This window comes from Poecilia reticulata, unplaced genomic scaffold, assembly GCF_904066995.2.
Source record: "Poecilia reticulata unplaced genomic scaffold, P_reticulata-male-v2 Scaffold_79, whole genome shotgun sequence".
Lineage (NCBI taxonomy): Eukaryota > Metazoa > Chordata > Actinopteri > Cyprinodontiformes > Poeciliidae > Poecilia > Poecilia reticulata.
Window position 1 is genome coordinate 24,236 of NW_027675177.1, and position 17,378 is coordinate 41,613.

The 17,378-nt window shown below is 41.7% G+C and overlaps 1 protein-coding gene across 4 annotated transcripts in view; it reads right to left on the reverse strand.

Annotated features, from left to right (window-relative positions):
* The window catches only part of LOC145550542 (uncharacterized), a 34,774-nt gene that overhangs the window by 6,017 nt on the left and 11,379 nt on the right, over positions 1 to 17,378 (reverse strand). Inside the window, exons 3-5 of one of the 4 annotated variants that reach the window (XM_081604438.1) lie at positions 8,302 to 8,384; positions 6,738 to 7,039; positions 689 to 716 (exon numbers count right to left, since the gene is read on the reverse strand). In XM_081604438.1, the coding sequence (XP_081460564.1) occupies positions 6,753 to 7,039; positions 8,302 to 8,384 (370 nt within the window). In that variant the 3' untranslated portion in view covers positions 689 to 716; positions 6,738 to 6,752. Of the gene's footprint in view, positions 1 to 688; positions 717 to 4,344; positions 4,812 to 4,890; positions 4,983 to 6,737; positions 7,040 to 8,301; positions 8,385 to 17,378 lie in introns of those variants that run through there. The other 3 variants (XM_081604440.1, XM_081604439.1, XM_081604437.1) reach the window with 3 other exon arrangements.

The window sequence follows — 17,378 nt, forward strand, 5'->3', positions numbered from 1 at the left end:
AATCATCATGTGCCGAGTTAAACCAATTTTTTGACTAAAACTTTTTCCACAGGTCCACATGAAAACGGCTTTTCATCTGTGTGAATCATCATGTGCCGAGTTAAACCAATTTTTTGACTAAAACTTTTTCCACAGGTCCCACATGAAAACGGCTTTTCATCTGTGTGAATCATCATGTGCCGAGTTAACCAATTTTTTGACTAAAACTTTTTCCACAGGTCCCACATGAAAACGGCTTTCATCTGTGTGAATCATCATGTGCCGAGTTAAATTCGTTTTTCGACTAAAACTTTTTCCACAGGTCACACATGAAAACAGCTTTTCACCTGTGAATCCTCATATGAGCATCAAGAGAATATTTGCAAGCAAAAGCTTTTTACAGGTCACACAGGAGAAAGGTTTTCTTCTATTCTGATTTTGCTTCTCAGCTTAGCTTCCTGAAGATGACCTGCTCCTTGTTCTGATTCAGTTTGTTTGTTTGTTCATAAACAGGAACCACCATGCAGGTATCAGTCTCTTTAATTCAGCTGTTCTTCACCCTGACTGGAGTAAACTTCTTTCTCTTCCACTTTTATTTGTTGACATTCTAGATCCTGCTGCTCTTCTTTTATATGTTGATCTTCTGGCTCTTCTTTTTCTTGTTTCACCTGCAGAGGTTCTACCTCGTCCTGGTCCTGGTTATACATCTTTCTCATAAACGTTATGTTGCAGGCAATCTGGAGAGGAAAACAGAAAAAAAGAGGAATTGTTAACGTTACTGAAGTAATTAACAGACTTTCATCATTTAAGACAGAAATCACCAAATAAACACATCTGAAAATTCAAGAGTGCAGACATTCAGCTGACATTTGGAAAATTACCAAATTAAATATATTAATTATTCCCTCCAGGCATGATCGTTATTGTTTAAAAATAATTTTCTAGTATTTTAATATTTCTATGTTGGAGCAATTAACTTTTTTATTTATTTATATTATTCTATTATATATATTTTCTTAGTTTGACTGGTACAGGACATGCACTGGCTTTCACCAGACTTTTCTATTTTACTGCTAAGAATAATGATAATGCTTAGCAACAGAGAAAACATGCAAAAAAAAGAGACGCAAACAAATGAAATACAGCAAACAAGAAGAGATGACGGAAACAAAAAGCAAATAAAATGTAGCAAGCAAAAAAAGAGACGCAAACGAAACCCTCCTGCTGTGCTGGACCAAAACAGCAAAGATGCCTCAGCACCGCAGGATATTGTTGATCAGATCGACGGACTATTGACATGAGGGCTTGACAGACAACGTTTCGCAAGTAAGATGGACATAATATTGTGTATATTTTGTAATTAGAATATTACTTTACTTATTTAGTGAATATCAGCTAATGCTAGCTGGTATGTGCTATAGTACTTGGTGTTCAGTCCCCGCTCTGAAAGCTAATTGAGATTTTTTTTTTTAAGTTTCAGTTATTTTCTAACACTGACTTAGATATCTGATACAAGAGCCTATTATAGAAATGAAACAATATAATAAAATAATAATATTACACGTTATAACATTCACCAGAAAAGTTTACACAGATGGCAATGGCTATTATTTACTTCACTTGGCACGCTGGCAAGCCAAACAGGAAAGCCCATGTCCGTACACCTTTACGGAGTCCCGGCCACACAAACTTTGCCCTACCAGTTTAACAGAAGCTTTGACGCCCGGGTGTGAAAGGAATGAACTGCCTCAAAAACCCGCCGACGCCAACTAGAAGGACCAAAGGCCGAGGTTTGCCAGTCGAGACATCGCAAAGAAGGGTTGTGCCACACTCATGAAAGGAGACCTCCTCTAAATGCAAACTGGATTCAGCTGCTTTAAAGGCCAGAATATCTGGGTCGGTCAGTCGGTCAGTTGGTCTGTGGCCATGGCGAGGTAGTCCACACCTAAATGCACAGAAGCAACCCTTGGTCTGGACAGACAGTCAGCCACCAGATTATTCTTGCCAGCTACATGCTGAATGTCAGTAGTGAACTCTGAAATGGCAGATAAATGCCGCTGTTGCCGAGCCGACCACGGTTCAGAAACTTTTGCCATAGCAAAAGTGAGAGGCTTGTGGTCAACAAAAGCAGTAAAGTCCCTGCCCTCCAACATGAAGCGGAAATGGCGTGTTGCCAGAAAAAGGGCAAGCAGTTCCCTGTCAAAGGTGCTATATTTTTTTCAGCATCCCACAGTTTCCTGCTAAAAAAAGCGAGGGGTTGCCAGGCACCATCTACCCATTGCTCACAAACTGCCCCAACTGCATAATCAGAGGCGTCAGTTGTTATAGCCACAGGAGCAACTGGAGATGGATGGGCCAAAAGCGCAGCATTAGCCAAGGCCTTCTTGGCATCATCGAATGTCTGCACCCTCTCGGGGTCCACTCAATCTGCTGGTCCCTTTTTTGCCTCTAAGTGCCTCATACAAGGGGTGCATGAGGTGAGCTGCCCGTGGGATGAAACAGTTATAAAAGTTAATCATACCCAAAAACTCCTGCAGGGGCTTCACTGAGGGAGGCGGGGAAAATCGGAAACTGCTTCAACCTTTGCAGGCAGGGGAACCGCCCCTTGAGAAGACACTTTGTGTCCCAGAAACTCAACAGCAGGCAGTCCAAATTGGCATTTAGCTGGGTTCACGATCAGGCCATGTTCACTGAGCCTAACAAACAGCTGCCGAAGGTGCACCATGAGTTCTTCCGCAGAGGGACTAGCCATCAATGTCGTCCAAATAGACGAACAAAAACGGCATACCCTGCAGGACCGAATCCATAAGCCGCTGGAAAGTCTGCGCTGTGCCTTTAAGACCGAAGGGCACCGTAAAAACTCAAAAAGACCAAAAGGCGTGATAACTGCAGTTTTGGGTACATCTAAAGGATGGACTGGAACCTGATGGTAGCCTCGCACCCAGTGGCGCAAAAGTGGGTATGCAGGGTATGCAACGCATAGGGGCGCAGCACCAGAGGGGGCGCCAAAACCCCGTCTGGAGGGGCGGCGCGCCGATGATTGTTTTCCCATACACTTCGGCGCGTGTAACGCTCCTTCACCTCGCGCACATAACGAGGTAAATGTAGCGAATTTTACCCTTCCCCTTCACGTATCTTCGCCTGGGGGGGGGGGGGGGTGGAGCATCGCTCCTTCACCCTGACGAACCTTCCCTCGGGAGGTTGGGTGGTGGGGGGGCGCCGATCTATGTTTTCGCATCCACCTGAATAATATGTAGTTGCGCCACTGCTCGCACCAAGTCCACCTTAGAGAACACGGTTGCTCCAGCCAGGCGGGCAGAAAAGTCCTGAATGTGAGGAATTGGGTACCTGTCGTTACTGGTTGCGTTGTTAAGGCGCCGAAAATCCCCACAGGGTTGCCAACCCCCGTCTGCTTTGGGAACCATGTGCAATGGAGATGCCCATGGACTTTTGGAGCGCCGTACAATGCCAAGACGCTCCATGTTTGCAAACTCCTCCTTTGCTATCGCTAACTTAGCGGTGTCTAGGCGGCGCGCTCGCGCAAAAACCGGTGGACCGACAGTAGTTATACAATGCTCCACTCCATGCTTAGCCACGGTAGCAGAAAATGTGGGAACCGTTAAAGATGCGAACTCTGCTAACAGACGCTGATACTCATCACCTGTGGCAAGCATGTTGGCGAGAGGTCGTTGGCTGGGACCGCCAAGTTTACAGGGGTATGTATCAAAAGACACAGCATCTATTAAGCAGCTATTAGCAACATGCCCCAATAACCTAAAAGCACACAAAAAATCTGCACCCAAAATAGGTAAAGACACAGAAGCTATCACAAAGTCCCACTGAAACTGACGTCCGTTGAAACACACAGTCACCAACCTCGAGCCAAAAGTGCGAATCGGGGTGCCGTTAGCCGCGTCCAGTGGCGGTCCGTTACTTTTGCACAAAACGTCCGCTGCCGAAACTGGCATGATGCTCCGCTGTGCACCCGAGTCCACCAGGAAACGCCGTCCCGAGACCTCATCCATGATGAAAAGCAGCTTGTCCGAGCTGCCGGCACACACAGCTGCTAGCGAGCGCCGACTCTGTCGTTTCCCTGACGCACGAACGAACACGGAGGAATGCAGCGCTTCGCCTTCACTCCAAACCGGCGATGGTAGAAACAGAGAACGTCGTCCTTCCGTCGCTCTGTCACCGCAGCCACGGCGTCAAAGGCTCCGACTCTCCATGTGTCACAACTGGTAGAAGTGCATTTCACTGTGGTGCCTGGAAGCCAACAAAATCCGGTCCGCTTCTTCAGCCAGGGAGCGATAATCCTTGGTCCGGATCAGCGGGGAGCTGCGCCAGCGCGTGCGAACAGGTGGGGAAGCTGGCGCAGAAACAGATGTGTAAAAAGGAAAGAAACATCTCCCGAGCCAAGTAATGCCAGCATGTTCTCCATCAGCTCGGAGGGTTTGCGATCCCCCAAGCCATTCAGAGAGAGCAAGCGATCGGCCCGCTCCGCGTCTGACAGTTGGTAGAGCCGAAGCAGATTCTCCTTGAGAGCGCCGTATTTGTTAGCGGTTGGTGGGTTCCTCAGCAGACCCATCAGACGGCGTGTTGAAACGGAATCCAACGCAGCAACTACATGGAAGTACTTGGTCTCATCTGTTCCAGTTCCATCCCACAGAGATGGAACTGGGCTTCCACATGTTGGAACCATGGTTCTGGATCGTGTTGCCAGAACTCTGGGAGCTTGATAACGGCAGCAAAAACGGAAGCGGCGGTTGGAGCAACGGCCGCCTGGCAAGAAACTGGGTCCGAAACCACAGCTGGCGGAGAAGCGGCGGCAGCATCTGGTGAGATTCCGTTAAAAAACATGTCCAGATGTTCGGGGTCACCAATGTGGAAGTCAGCAGAAAAAGACAAAAAGATTTGAGTCTTGTTTAATTCTCAATGTCTTCCAACATACAACCAAAAATGGAATGAACCACAACCGTTGGTCACTTCACACCTCACCTTCTCTCCTTCAAAATAAAAGCATACATTCTGGTGTGAAATATATACATTGTATCCGCCACAGCATAATATTATTCAGTATTAATCATTATTTATTTCTGTCTATATTTATATAAATATGTACTGATAAGACGAGAGCGGTCCATTAGGCGTCTGTCCTTTTATTATGTCTATGTGAGAAACGGCCCGGTCTACGGAAGACGGGTCCTTCGAAGGCCACGAATATAGACGACCAGAAGAGAGAAGCTGTAGCCTTCAGCTAGCTGCCTAGCCTCCATCTCGGCGTTATGTTGCTTAGCAACCGTGACAACGTGAAGCACAGAGTGCTAAGGAAAAAAAGCGGACTCGAAGGTAGTTTTTTACTCGTTTTTTCTGTATTATTCTTCACCTTTTGTGATAAAGGTTGTTCCATACTAAAAAGAAATCTGTTTGATTCTAAAATGTTTAAACATGTATAGCAAGGAATGTAAGCAAATTATTCATTTTCAAATACTCTCTAGATCTCAGGAAGTAAAACATTACAGTTAAATAAAACTATTATGTTTTAATTCTTAGTTTAATTAGTCAAACCGATTTGCTCAGGAATAAATTAAATACTTTAGTGAACCAAAAATTTTTACAGGCTTAATATCTGTGTTCCGCCTCCACTCATAGGGGGAAACTAGCGGGAGTTTTTAAAACGATTTGCCGGGAGACGTGCGTTCTGTCTCGGTGTACCGAACATGGAGCGCCCGGTCAGCTGACAGCTGGCGAGGGGAGCAGACATCTCCGAAAACGTCTGAGCAATATTGCAATTAAGTGATTTATTGATGAACCGAGAAGATATCTGAGATCTATACATCAACATTCTCGCCGAAAAATATTGTAAAAAATCATTTTGTGTAATACAGCAAAAAAAAAAAAAAAATTGCTGCCATTGCTGCTTTTCTGAACACCCGTTTTAAAGGATGCAGACCCTAAATTTGGACACAGCTGTTTTTTTGTTCGACTCCCTCTAGTGGTCTGGAGCACTTCCGTTTTCAGCACTTTTTGTTTGCATCTTTTGTTTGCTGCATTTCATTTGCGTCTCTTTTTGTTTGCTGCGTTTTATTGCTATTTGTTTGCGTCTTTTTGTTTGTTGCATTTTATTTGCGTCTCTTTTTTTGTTGCGTTTTTTTGCTTTTTGTTGCTACATTTTATTGCTTTTGTTTACGATCTCTTCTTGTTTGCTGCATTACATTTCTTTGCATCTCTTTTTTTGTTTGCTTGTTTTCTCTGTTGCTGCGCATTTGCACCCGTCGGCCACAGGTTCATATAAAGACCAGCTGTGCCTTTATGTGGAAGGATAAAAAGAAACTGTTCATTATAGAAACAATAAACAGTAGTTTCCAGGATGATTTTAGAAATACGGAGTTGTGTCTGCCTCGTTATTTTAACCTGTTGTATCCTGTTTACAGGAAAAAATCTGCGTCTATTACAGCGACACCAGCCCTGTTGCGTGAAACATTTGCTTTACTAGCCTTTTGCTGAATTGTTCTTCATATTTCTCCTGTTTATGAAAGTAAGTCTCAGCAGTTTAAGGAGGAGAGCCCTAAGAAAGATAACTGGTTCTATTTTCTCTCTACATAAATAAGCCATTCTCACAGCGTAGTTGTGATGTTTGCGCTCTTTTATCTGATATATAAACATGTATACAGGAGGGGAACGGTTACTATAATGACCCTCATGCAGAAAGCTTCATACATTCAAACCTTAACCTGAATCCAAACGCTGGCGTTTCTTACCTATTCGGTATAAGATTATCTTGGGCTTCCGGGAGAAATCCAGCAGTCTGCGTTGATCATCCATCTCTTCCTCTTGATGATTTCTTTAAACTCTGTGAATGTTTCTTCAACAGCAGTCAAATGCTTGTTGATAAACTCGTTTATACAAACTCTCGAAAATTCAACAAAACAAACCATGCGCCATCTTGTTTCTCGTCTTCTTCTTCGTCTTTTTTCTGGCGGTTGGCAAACAACTTTAAGGTGCATTACCGCCACCTTCCAGGTTGGAGTATGGATAAGAAGCTCATAGCCTCCTCGTTCTTCTAAGAAAATTAAAAAATACTATCAAAACTATATCTCCGATAACTCTGAAACAATTCTCTTATAACTAACTTATTTTTATTACTACTAAGCTCACTAAGTAGTATCTTTCTTTCCCGTACATATTTGTTGGTTTGGACATACAGGATTAAATAGTACTCTTAACTTAATGAATAAACTTAATACAGGTTGTTGTATTTATTGTGGAAAGTTAGAAACAGTACAGCATATCTTTTTAGAAAAAAATTAATTGTTAATGCATGTCACCATGAGAAAAGCCTTCTGGGTTTTGCTTAAAAACTTTTTTAAAATATTAAAATCACACATTTTTGTCTCATGAAGTGAAAAATTTATTGGCAAAACAAACTTATTGTCAGAAATCTTTTCTTGCTATTCTATGTTTTTGTTTGTGACTCAAACTTTTGCTTGTGATTCTTACATGACATTATGGGCAGGGCCTAAAATTACAACAAAAAAATTTCTGGTGTGTGCAAATAGAAGTTTATGTTTGGCAAATAACATTTTAAGTTCACGAGACAAAATTACATTTAATTAAAAAGAAAATTTTTAAACAAAACTTTTTGTAAAAGAAAAAAAAGAAATAATTACAATTCCAAAAGTTTTGATTACAAATTTATTATGCTTAACTTAGGTTTTTTTTTTATTGAATATTTGGGGAAAATATTTAATTGCATCCTCACCAGACCCTAAACGTACTTAAAGTCTGGATCGACTTTTTTCCCCTTCATTAATGACACACTTTTATTACATACATTATATCTATCAAGGTAATTCAGGGTGACTTATTTTTATTCTAAATTAATTCTTAATGAATTTAAGTGTTATTCTCCTTCAAGATACATTTGCCTAACGCTGGAATAAATGCAATGTACATTATACCCAAAAATGAGCTGTTGCTAGGGAAACAAAGAGTGAAGTAGAGGCCAATTGAGGTTGAGCAACTAAAGCCTTTCCTCTGCCTACATCTCCCAGAATGCTGTTCTGAATCTGAATTCAGTGAAATTATTGAACATTCTAATATATTTTCTATTGATATTTATACTATCGATTCTCCTACTCTGTGTGACGTATAAAAGCCTGGACAAAGCCACAAGAGATGAAACACAGTTTTGTAAACCAAAAAAGCTAAGTGAACATTTTCCAATAAAGATGGCTGCCTGGTTTCATTATTTCATACATGCTTTTATCCAAGATCAAGTGTTTGAGAACTTGATCTTGTTAAACAAACATGTGATGGCCCCACCTGACAGCCTGCGGCGACGTATCGAAGTAGATGTTTCTGTTGTACTGGGCATCCGACACATAGATGGTAGCCAGGTCAAAATCCTGAAAACGCACAGAGCAGCTGTTAAAAAACAAAACTATTTTCTCACTCGTCTGCCTCAACCTCAAAAGACAGAAAGCAGTTCTAAGAACACATAAAGACAGTCTGTTTGAAATTCAATTTCCTGCTGGCTAGAACCGTCGTCACCTGTAGATCTTGAGAGGAAGAACACCATATTAAACCCCCCCACAGTATCATGTACAATGCTGTCTGCATGAAACACTCCACACACTTCTGACCAATCACACAATACTTCACATAGACCTGAACCTGGTGTGGACTTGATTTTCATCTTGTAACTACGTCAATGAGAGCAGACTGCGACTGTTTGGACATAAAACCCGAGCATCTTCTCTGAGACCGTGCGATTTCCTCCTGACTATGGACTAATATCAGCCGATATTAGTCATATTGTTCCGATAAACAAACTGGGCCAATATTAACCATCAATATTATTTCCTTCTTGTTGCCATTTGTTTCTGGAGGGGGAGTGAACAAAGTTGGTCATGTGACAGCAGGGGCGCAAAAGTGGGTATGCAGTGCATGCAACGCATAGGGGCGCAACACCAGAGGGGGCGGCGCGCCAATGATGTTTTTCCCATACACTTCAGCGCGCCTTACGCTCGCGCACATAACGAGTAAATGTAGTGAGTTTTACCTTTCACGTGTCGTCGTCTTGGGTGGGGGAGAGGACATGAGCGTATGTTTTCTACACTCCTTACCTGACCTGACATACCTTCCTTCGGGGGGGGGGAGGGGGAGGGGGCGATTTATGTTTTCGCATCCACCTGAATAACGTGTAGTTGCGCCACTGTGTGACGTGATCAGTGATTGTGAGGAGTTTAACTGAAGCAAAGAAGGAGTGATGAAGTCAGCAGCAATATGGTTGTTTTTCCCCCCAAAGTTTCAAAAGCAACAGCAACCTTAATATCAGCCCAAACTTGTACATCGGTCCATCCCTGGCTAGAATGACCCAATCAAAGTCCACACTTTATTCCAACTGTGCCAAGATTTGAAATCTGACATTGACAGGCAAATTTCCAACCAATCTGAATGAGCTCGAGCTACTGTCCATTGAACAGCAGACATTTTATTCAGACTATATATTGTGTGAAATATAGACATTTATAAAATCATGTTGCATTTTCTAAATTTATTTATTGCATTTTTTAAAGGTTTTGTTGGCTCTAGTGGCCTTCATTTTAAAGAAGCTTGACAGGAAAGAGGAGGAAGACGTGCGGCAAATGTCACCAGGCTGGGAATTGAACCTGCGACCACCGGCAGGACTACGGCCTCGGCTGTCTGCAAGAATACCGTTTGAAGTGGCATTCTTGCAGACACCAAAGTAAGCTTTTCGTTGTACAAGCAAACATGTTTCTGCTATGCACATGACAGATAAAGGTTGAAATTAAATATTTTAGTCTCTGGAAAGCTTTCAAAGACGTACCTTTAAGGACAAATTAATCAAAAGATGCTACAATAAGGATTTATCTCAGGGTAACTGAATCCAAATGCCCTCCAAACTGCTCAAATTTATCTTTGTTAAACATTCTGAAAATAATGAGCAGTTCATTTCCCCGTTATCTCCTACTTTATGTTGTTAAAATCCAGCTGGTTTGTGGCTGTAATGAGACATGAAAAGGTTCTGGGTGTGTAAATATTTCTGGACCAACAGCATCTTCTGATTCATCCTCTGACTGTAGTGAAACAGAAGAAGCTGCTCTCCAAAGCACAAAACGACAGATGTTCTCAAAAATCATCACAGAAACAGAAAATTATTTTAGTTATCTACTGACACACCTCACCGGCTAACTGGCCTTATCTCAGCTGAAAGACCAAAACTAATTAATGATCCTTCCTTTTGCTGACAGCGTGATTACAGCGCGTCCATGTCCCTTGAGAAACATCAGATGTTTTCCTTTCCGGCGCACATGAAGATAATTAGAACGTCCATCCCCATTTCAGCCTTCCTGTGATCTGCTCCAAGCTGCCAGTCCTGCTCTAATAAACCACTGCTGGTGCTGCATTCAAAGACCAACGGAAATCTGGTTTACAAACAACGTATCTTAAATTCCCTGGTAAATTATTGACAAAAAAAGGAGGGAAACTAACGTATTTGTATTCGGTATGCAACACAAAACATTTATCTATTTATAAGTATTACACATTGTTTCATTCATCACTGCATGCAGTACGTTTTTACGGTGAAATGTGTTTTGCCCAGATTCCATTGACACCCTAAAGGCAACACCAGGCGTCATGTTGTATGATATTTTCCACTGTTTCTCTAAATTTTTATGAAACTATATTAGGGATAAATTAAACATATAGTTCAATTTAAATGAGTTTTATTAGCAATTGCGATTGGACTGCATTTCTTTTTTTTTTTGCAGGTAGGCAGGTTTAACGAGGATCAGGGATTTGTGAGAAAGGTCAGTCAGGATCAGAGCTGGAGCTGCTGTTCCTCAGTCTGTTTCACAGCTCAGCTTCACCATGTCGGTATTTACCTATAGATGCTGAGCGCTGAAAATACATGCTGTTAAATCAGTGGTTCTTAACCTTTTTTGAGGTACCGAACCCATCAGATTCATATGCACATTCACTGAACCCTTCTGTAGTGATAAATAAAATGATTTTTTTCCAAATTCAAGACATAGGTCAAATCCAAGATCACTAAGTCTTCTTAAAACGTAGAGTCTCTGAGAACAGTTCTTCAAAATATAATCAGTGTTTTCAGCAAAGTTGAGCTGACTGCCAGGAATGACCCAAGGTATTTAAAATTTGCCACAGTTTTCAACCAGGTTGGCCATCGAGAGAAACTGGAAACACTTTAAGGTCTTGTTTAGATCATTTAATTAGCTCTACATTCTTAAGAGAATGAAAAATAATAATAAAAAAAGACTGCGGTATTTTGATTTAGTATGTAATTAATTAGTTGTGTTACCACCCCACGCCACTAGAGCAGTAGCAAGCCCGAAAGATGCTACTAAGGAGCAGATTTAGAAGTTCACCGAAAGCTACAGAACTTGGTAAAAAACGGTGAGTTTTGCTGAAGTAAATAAAGACAAAAGTTCAAATCCATGCTGAGAGTGGAGCTCCTTCAATCAAGCTAATCCGCAGCTCTTATTGGCTAAGCAATGTAACGTGATCCTCTGCAGCAAGTGATGGCAAAGCCGCGCGTCATCACGACTTTACACATGGTGTCTATACCTCCGTGGCAGAGGCTCCGCCGAACCCGTGGGGTTCGATCGAACCCAGGTTAAGAACCACTGCTGTAAATGTATGTTGTTTCTGAAGGAATCAGATGTATATTTTCTATTTCACTTTGCATCATTTCTCTTTTATCCTTGGCTTAGCCTGTGAACCAGGACGTCTCAGAAGTCGTTGGAGTTCTCCCAGTTTGACCAGCAGACTGAAGTCCTGCTGGGGCCAGAATTCCCAGTGTAATATACAAATTTTTTTATGACATTTTTCTCACTTTTTTTAGAATATCTCAACAATCCTCACTACACCTGACTACCCCGCCACCTTCCACTCCGACCCCTCACCACTACAGATATTAGGCTTGCTTACTGATCTCTGCACTCTCACACCTTTACAGGTCAGATCCATATTTGCTGCTATCTCCTGCGTTCATCTACCTCACTTCCCGCTTCACACTATCTCGGATCAACTTCTACCGCCGAAATACATCACGCGGTCGTGGAACCCAAGAACCTCAACCCAACCTCTGTCTACCTCTCGTCGTCTCCGGCGGCTTCCAACGGGTTGTTGACCGCAGCGTCTAGCTTGCCTACCCCGTCAGCTAACACCCTGCAAAGTCGATAACTCCTCTGTAAACTTCGGTCGCTAACATCCGCTCACTCACGGGCAAGGGACATCTCATCCAGGATCTCCTCACGACCTAAGTTGACTTCTATGCTTGACTGAGACTGGCAACAACCTGATGACTTTTCTCAGCTCAATGATTCTACTCCACCGGTTTGTTTACATCTGTCAACCCCCGTGGCACCGGCCGGAGGAGGTCTCGCGATAATTCACCGCGAGAAAGTGGAAAGTCCGCCGTTGTCTGCTCCCACCTCTCTTCGTTGAATCAACTGGTGTCAGCTCTCTGACCTACCCCCACCATCATCACAACCATCTACCGCCCCCCGAAAACTAACAGTGACTTCTGAATGACTTGCGCTCTTCTCACTCACCTGTCAACCCTCTCACCAAACATCATAGTATTGGGTGATTTCAATATTCACATGGACGATGGCAATAGTTCTCTGACTAAAGACTTTCATCCTGCCTCCAGAGCTTTGGTCTCCAGCAGTTCATCAATGTTCCCACTCATCTAGGGGTCATGTCCTGGATCTAGTCTGTGTTCTGGTGTTTCCCCTCTGATTGTACAGCTGATGAACTTGCCATAACTGACCATTTCCTCCTCTCATTTAATATTTGTCTCCCTCTCTCAATCACTAAGCTTCCCGTCTTATCTCCTTCCGTAACATTAAGGATATTAATTTAAATTCTCTCTCCTTGGCGTCAATTCACTCATGGACAATATATACTCAACTCTAAATTCAACCCCCCTTGATGACCTGGTCTCACATTACAACACTGGTCTTCACTCAATACTCTGTTGCTCCGTTAAAACCAGATCTGTTTCTTTTGCTCGTTCTGCCCCTGGTTACTCCTGAACTTCGGCTCATGAAGGCCAAAGGACGGCAACTTGAGAGGCTCCACCGGAAAACTGGACTAGTTGTTCATAAAGACATTTACAAAAATCACATATTACATTATAAGGACTGTATCACTCAAGCCAAATCCTTTTACTACACTGGTTTAATCTTTCAAATGAAGGCTCCACAAGTCAATATCTCACTTTATAAGAACATCATTCAAGTTCCGGACTCTCTACCTTCATATTGTGTTCAACTGATTTTGTAATTCCCTCATGTCATTTTTGACAGTAAAATTCTTAAGATCCACCAGCATCTCAGCTCACAACCCTCCCCCTGTCCTACTCTTGAACTTTCTCCTCCAGCCCACTCCTTCCTTCTTCCAGCTCCCAACACATCAGAAATTACAACCCTTATACACAAATCCAAGTCGTCACCTGTCTGCTTGACCCCTTCCCACAGTCCTGGTTAAAGCCTGTGCCCCATCCTACTCCCTCTTATCTCTGCCATTATTCACTCCTCTCTCTCCACTGGAACAGTTCCTGCTTCATTAAAATTGCTGCCATAACCCCTATCTTAAAAAAACCTGGTGCTGATCACTATAATCTGAATAATTTCCGTCCTATCTCCAACTTGCCTTTCATCTCCAAAATTCTTGAGAAGGTAGTAGCATCCCAACTTCACACTTATTTATCCAACAATAACCTGTATGAACTGTTTCAGTCTGGTTTCGTCCCCTCCATAGTACAGAAACAGCTCTCATTAAAATCACCAATGACCTCCTTATGGCAGCTGACTCCGGCTTGCTGTCCATTCTCATCCTACTTGATTTGAGTGCAGCGTTTGACACTATCTGCCATACCACCCTACTCAACAGACTTCCTCTATTGGCATCACTCAGACTCCTCTAAACTGGTTTAAATCATATCTCTCTGGCCGCACTCAGTTCATTCGGATCAAAACCTTCTCTTCCCAGCCTTCCTCTGTCACATCAGGAGTTCCACAGGGATCTGTCTTAGGGCCCCTTCTCTTCATTATTTATCTCCTTCCCCTTGGCAATATTTTCCGCAAGTATGGCATTGATTTCCACTGTTATGCGGATGACACCCAGCTCTATGTTTCCAGTAAGCCCGCCTCCAACCTCCCACCATCTTCGCTTACTGACTGCTTGACTGAAATAAAATCCTGGTTCTCCTCAAATCTGCTTCAGCTTAACAGTGATAAAACAGAGGTTCTTCTCATTGGTACCAAATCTACTCTGGCCAAAATCAAAAGCTTCAGTCTTGTAATTGATAACTGTCCCGTTTCTCCTCCCCTCAGGTAAAGAGTCTGGGTGTCATCCTTGACAGCACCCTGTCTTTCCAGTCTCATATTAATAACATAACCCGCTCGGCTTATTTTCACCTACGCAACATCAACCGCCTCCGCCCCTCCCTTACTCCCCATTCCACTGCCATCCTTGTTCACTGTCTTGTGACATCACGCCTGGACTACTGCAACTCCCTTCTGTTTGGTCTCACCCAGAAATCTCTTCATAAGCTCCAACTGGTCCAGAATTCAGCTGCCCGTATCATTACCAAAACCCCATCCATGCACCACATCACTCCTGTCCTGCAAAGACTCCATTGGCTGCCCACCAAGTTCCGCATAGATTACAAAATTCTTCTGTACACTTTCAAGGCCCTTTACAATCTCTCCCCACCATATCTTTCAAATCTTATTCATATTGCCATTCCCTCTCGCTCCCTCAGATCATCCTCCTCAATCCATTTCACTGTCCCCTCTGCCCGTCTCACCACCATGGGATTTCAGTCGCTCTGCTCCCCAACTATGGAACTCATTACCACCATACCTTAGAAACATAAAGTCATTATCAAATTTTAAAACCGAACTCAAAACACACCTTTTTAGATCTGCCTTTTCCACATGACACAATTGGTTGCCTGATTTTACATAGTTTTTATATAGATACATTGTTTTGTTTTATTTATTTTTATCTACTTTTACTTGTTACATTTTATTTGTTTCTGTCACAGTTTTTTTTTTATTATTGTACGGTGTCCTTGAGTGCCAGAAAGGCGCCTTTGAAATAAATGTATTATTATTATTATTAATATGAAGTACTAATGTATTAAGACGGCTAATGTAATGAAATAAAATTAACTGTTGGAATTTATTTCCACTCTGCTGTCCATAGCAAAGTTAACTTTTATTCAGTAATATTTTTGCCAGAAAAAAAGTAAAAAAAAAATGTAGCTAATGTCTGACAATGTCTGATTTATCAAATTTTATTATGACAATAAAATGTCAAAAAATAAAAGGAAATTTTTTTCTTGTCTTCTTGAAATGTTAAAGGCACATTAAATTATGGATTCATGTCAATATATTTTTAAATAAAATGCTGTAAAAGTATGTGTGTTCATCAGTGTCAATATAAAAACTATCAGAATAATTTCGATCAAATAAAAACATTGTGCTCTTTATTCATAAATTCCCCAAAACAACTAAATAATCACATTAAAAAACTCTGTTTAGTCATTTATTTGATTACACAATATATTAGCGTGTGTGAGAAAATGTGTCAAATATTAACTTAAAATACTTTGCAGAACAGCACTTTGTGAAGTTCGGTCCATTCACTTGTATTAGCTTACGTCAAAGGATATGTAAGTTAGGGCTGTATAAATAAATCGATTCGGCGATATATATCGATATCCGCCCTAGGAAAGTATCGATTTTTCATCCGCGAGTATCGATCCTTAAACCATAGGGGTCCATAGCCTTATAGCTCTTTTAACGTCTATTGTTACGGCGTAGCAGCAAGACTCCGCCTACCTCAGTCACACTTTCAACTTGAGCTTAAAGTGCACATTATAAACTACACACCAGTTTTTAAATTGTGCTAATAGACCAAGTATAACCTGAGTTATGCTAAAATTAGTAAACCATATTTTTCCGAATGTCAAAAGCGCTGCCATTCACCGGCTTTTCCGATTATGTGAGAGGGAATGAGCTTCCAACGTACAAAACGAAACATTAGATTCCTGTGTTTTTGGAAATGTAAAATCTTCAATAAATAAGATGGGCTGTATTTTGTTGCTGAGAAACGAAGTAAAGTTGTGCAAGTAACCGTGAAAGAGAAGCGGAACGGAGAAGCGGCGCGAATGGAGCAGCTGCTAAAGCAGTGAGATCGCGAAATTAATGCAAATTTCGACTGGTAGCATTCGCTTCATAATTAGTTTTTAGCTTAGCGGTTTCTGATCTGTATATAAAGGATTACCTGAAGAATGAACACGGGTTGATGACATCCGCAGCGGGCGCGCAGCGGCGCTGTGTTTTGTTCGTCTTCCTTAAACTTTCACAGTTTAAGGAAGACGAAGAGGAAAACCTCCCAGCCGGAATCCGCGGCGCCGTGAGGATTTCCATGATAACAATAGCTGATCGATCATTCTTATTAGCAATAGACAAAGAGTATCAGAGACTGAGAGTACTATGAGATCCTGAGAGGCAGCTACTCAGAGATCCAATCAGGGAAATAGCGGCGCTGCAGGGAGTCGATCACTACGGGGTGAGGCGGAGCCACTACTTTAGCAGTTAGAAGAAAGCAGCTTACATCCACGGCTAACTCCGGGAACCAAGGTGGAAACGCATTTTTTCCCATAGCCCAAAAGACTGCATTTGTGGCTGCATTTTTACTTCAAAGTGCCGCCACAGTGTCCAAAAGAAAAAACATAAGTGCAATAATTTGCATATTGAGTCTACAGAGGCTGATAATCTCCCCACTCTGCTCCTGGATTACCGTTTAAACTTTTGAGTTTCATGTCAAATCCACATGAATTAAATGACAGAAACTAATTCTCTCACTGCATCTTTGATTCATTTTGTCCAGCTGCAGACTGTTAAACTGTCCAATCAGAGTCAGGTATTGTGTAGTTGGTGCGTTTAGTAAGTTTTCAATTAACTAAATTCAAGTCTATGGAACACAAAATGTCACTAAAATCATTCTGTCCCTCTAAAAGCTTTCAGAAAATCGTAAAAATGCACTGAATCCTATCGCTCAAAAATATCGTGATACATATCGTATCGTGACCATAATATTGAATATTGTATCGTACCCCTAATTACAAGTGATAAATGACTTTGTAAGGACATAATAAAATGCATATCGATATGTTTATAGATTAAATTAGTTTAAACTTTAAAAAAGATAGTAAAAAAAAAATAGAAAAATTATACAACCAAGACAAGCGAATCACCAAATTATTGGAGACAATAATCACACATAATTTGTACAATCAAGAACAACCAATGAAGGAAAATATGTTTATA